General features: G+C 31.5%; 1 protein-coding gene across 2 annotated transcripts in view; it reads left to right on the top strand.

Annotated features, from left to right (window-relative positions):
* LOC106461060 (E3 ubiquitin-protein ligase TRIM9-like) overlaps window positions 1–1396 on the top strand; it is an 84033-nt gene that overhangs the window by 57891 nt on the left and 24746 nt on the right. For both annotated transcript variants that reach the window (XM_022387896.1, XM_013920846.2), the window contains exon 4: window positions 1119–1275. In XM_022387896.1, the coding sequence (XP_022243604.1) occupies window positions 1119–1275 (157 nt within the window). The remainder of the gene's footprint in view (window positions 1–1118; window positions 1276–1396) is intronic.

The raw sequence follows: 1396 nt of genomic DNA, 5'->3' as shown, positions 1-1396 counted from the left end.
TTCATGAGTGAATACTATAATGTGTCAAGAGGAGGTTCTATTGTAATGTTTTATTCATGAGTGAATACTATAATGTGTCAAGAGGAGGTTCTATTGGATCGATCTCCTCGTCAACTAAGAATATATCTGTTGGAAAAAAGTCATTATCATACTTTCAATTAATTTGTTAATAGTCATTACACTAATGATATGAAGAAGCGCCAAAAAGTACTTACAGATATATTTAATTTGTTGTCGACAATTTAGTCTGCTAGGAAAATACTTACCAGACACTGCGTGTTGTGTACTAACGTTCAGAGTCGCAGCTTAAGCTTAAATGCTATTTTATGCCTCATATTAATCTTGTAATCCGGTATTTTATGTGCATATTAAGTCTAAGCCTAACTGTTGCTTGTTTTTATGCCTCATATTCGCCCTGAATATAGCGTTATAGATTAAACTACCTTACTTTTGTAAAAAAGTGACAAAAACTGGTACAACGTAACAAAATGTCCTGGTTAGACCTTCGTATTTTAACCCAACTATTATACATGTATCGTATGTATAAGTTGTTTCTTTTTTCATTAAGTATGTGATAGAGTTTCAAAATTCCGCTTTGGACAACTATCGAGTCGTTCTTTTTATTTCTGTATAGATTATACACGTGGATATAATTTGGCGTAAACAGTTGGTTTTCCAGAAATTCAATCTCCTTTTTTTATGTAACTATTGGTTATGAAACAACTAAAGGCCCTTAAAAATGGACACCACGATGGTATTACCACTAAAAGAGTTGGAGATCTTTTAAATCTCTAAAACATTCACAAATATACTCAACTTGTTTTGGTGTTACTGTTTTTTAGGAATGAAAACTCCAGTAATGTGTTATGCATTTATAAAATCGTAAAGGTATAAAGAAACTACAAGATATTCAGGAAATCGTGCTTTAAAAGACTACTTTCGCCTATTTTTTATTCTTATTTTTTGTTTTTACTAATTAAGCACCTCAATTCGAAATACATTGGAATTCGCTTGTAATGATTTTAAAATTTTAATTTTTGGTTAAATGTCAAAATTCTCCCCTTGTCTATGTTCATTAACCCACCAACATGATATTCACAGAGCTGGTTTTCTTTTAGGTTGGACCTTCTCTAGTAGACAGAGTAGCTCATATGGATATGACATGGCACAAAGAGGTGACATTCACGCCAAGAATATCAGAAGAAATTGACCTTACCCTTGACCACCTTTCTGTTCTACAAAGTATTGAATTACTGACTTTCGCCCAGTTGAAAGGTAACATTTTTCAAATATTCATGGAATGGACTCAACTGGTAAATTTTTCTAAACACATAAATAAAGTTGAAATGATTTAAATAACTTGTTAAAACAATGGATATATTATAAACAACTTGTT

This window comes from Limulus polyphemus, unplaced genomic scaffold, assembly GCF_000517525.1.
Source record: "Limulus polyphemus unplaced genomic scaffold, Limulus_polyphemus-2.1.2 Scaffold890, whole genome shotgun sequence".
NCBI classification, from domain to species: Eukaryota; Metazoa; Arthropoda; class Merostomata; order Xiphosura; family Limulidae; genus Limulus; species Limulus polyphemus.
The sequence above is the reverse complement of the archived record's forward strand: the minus strand, read 5'-3'. Positions and strand labels throughout refer to the sequence as shown.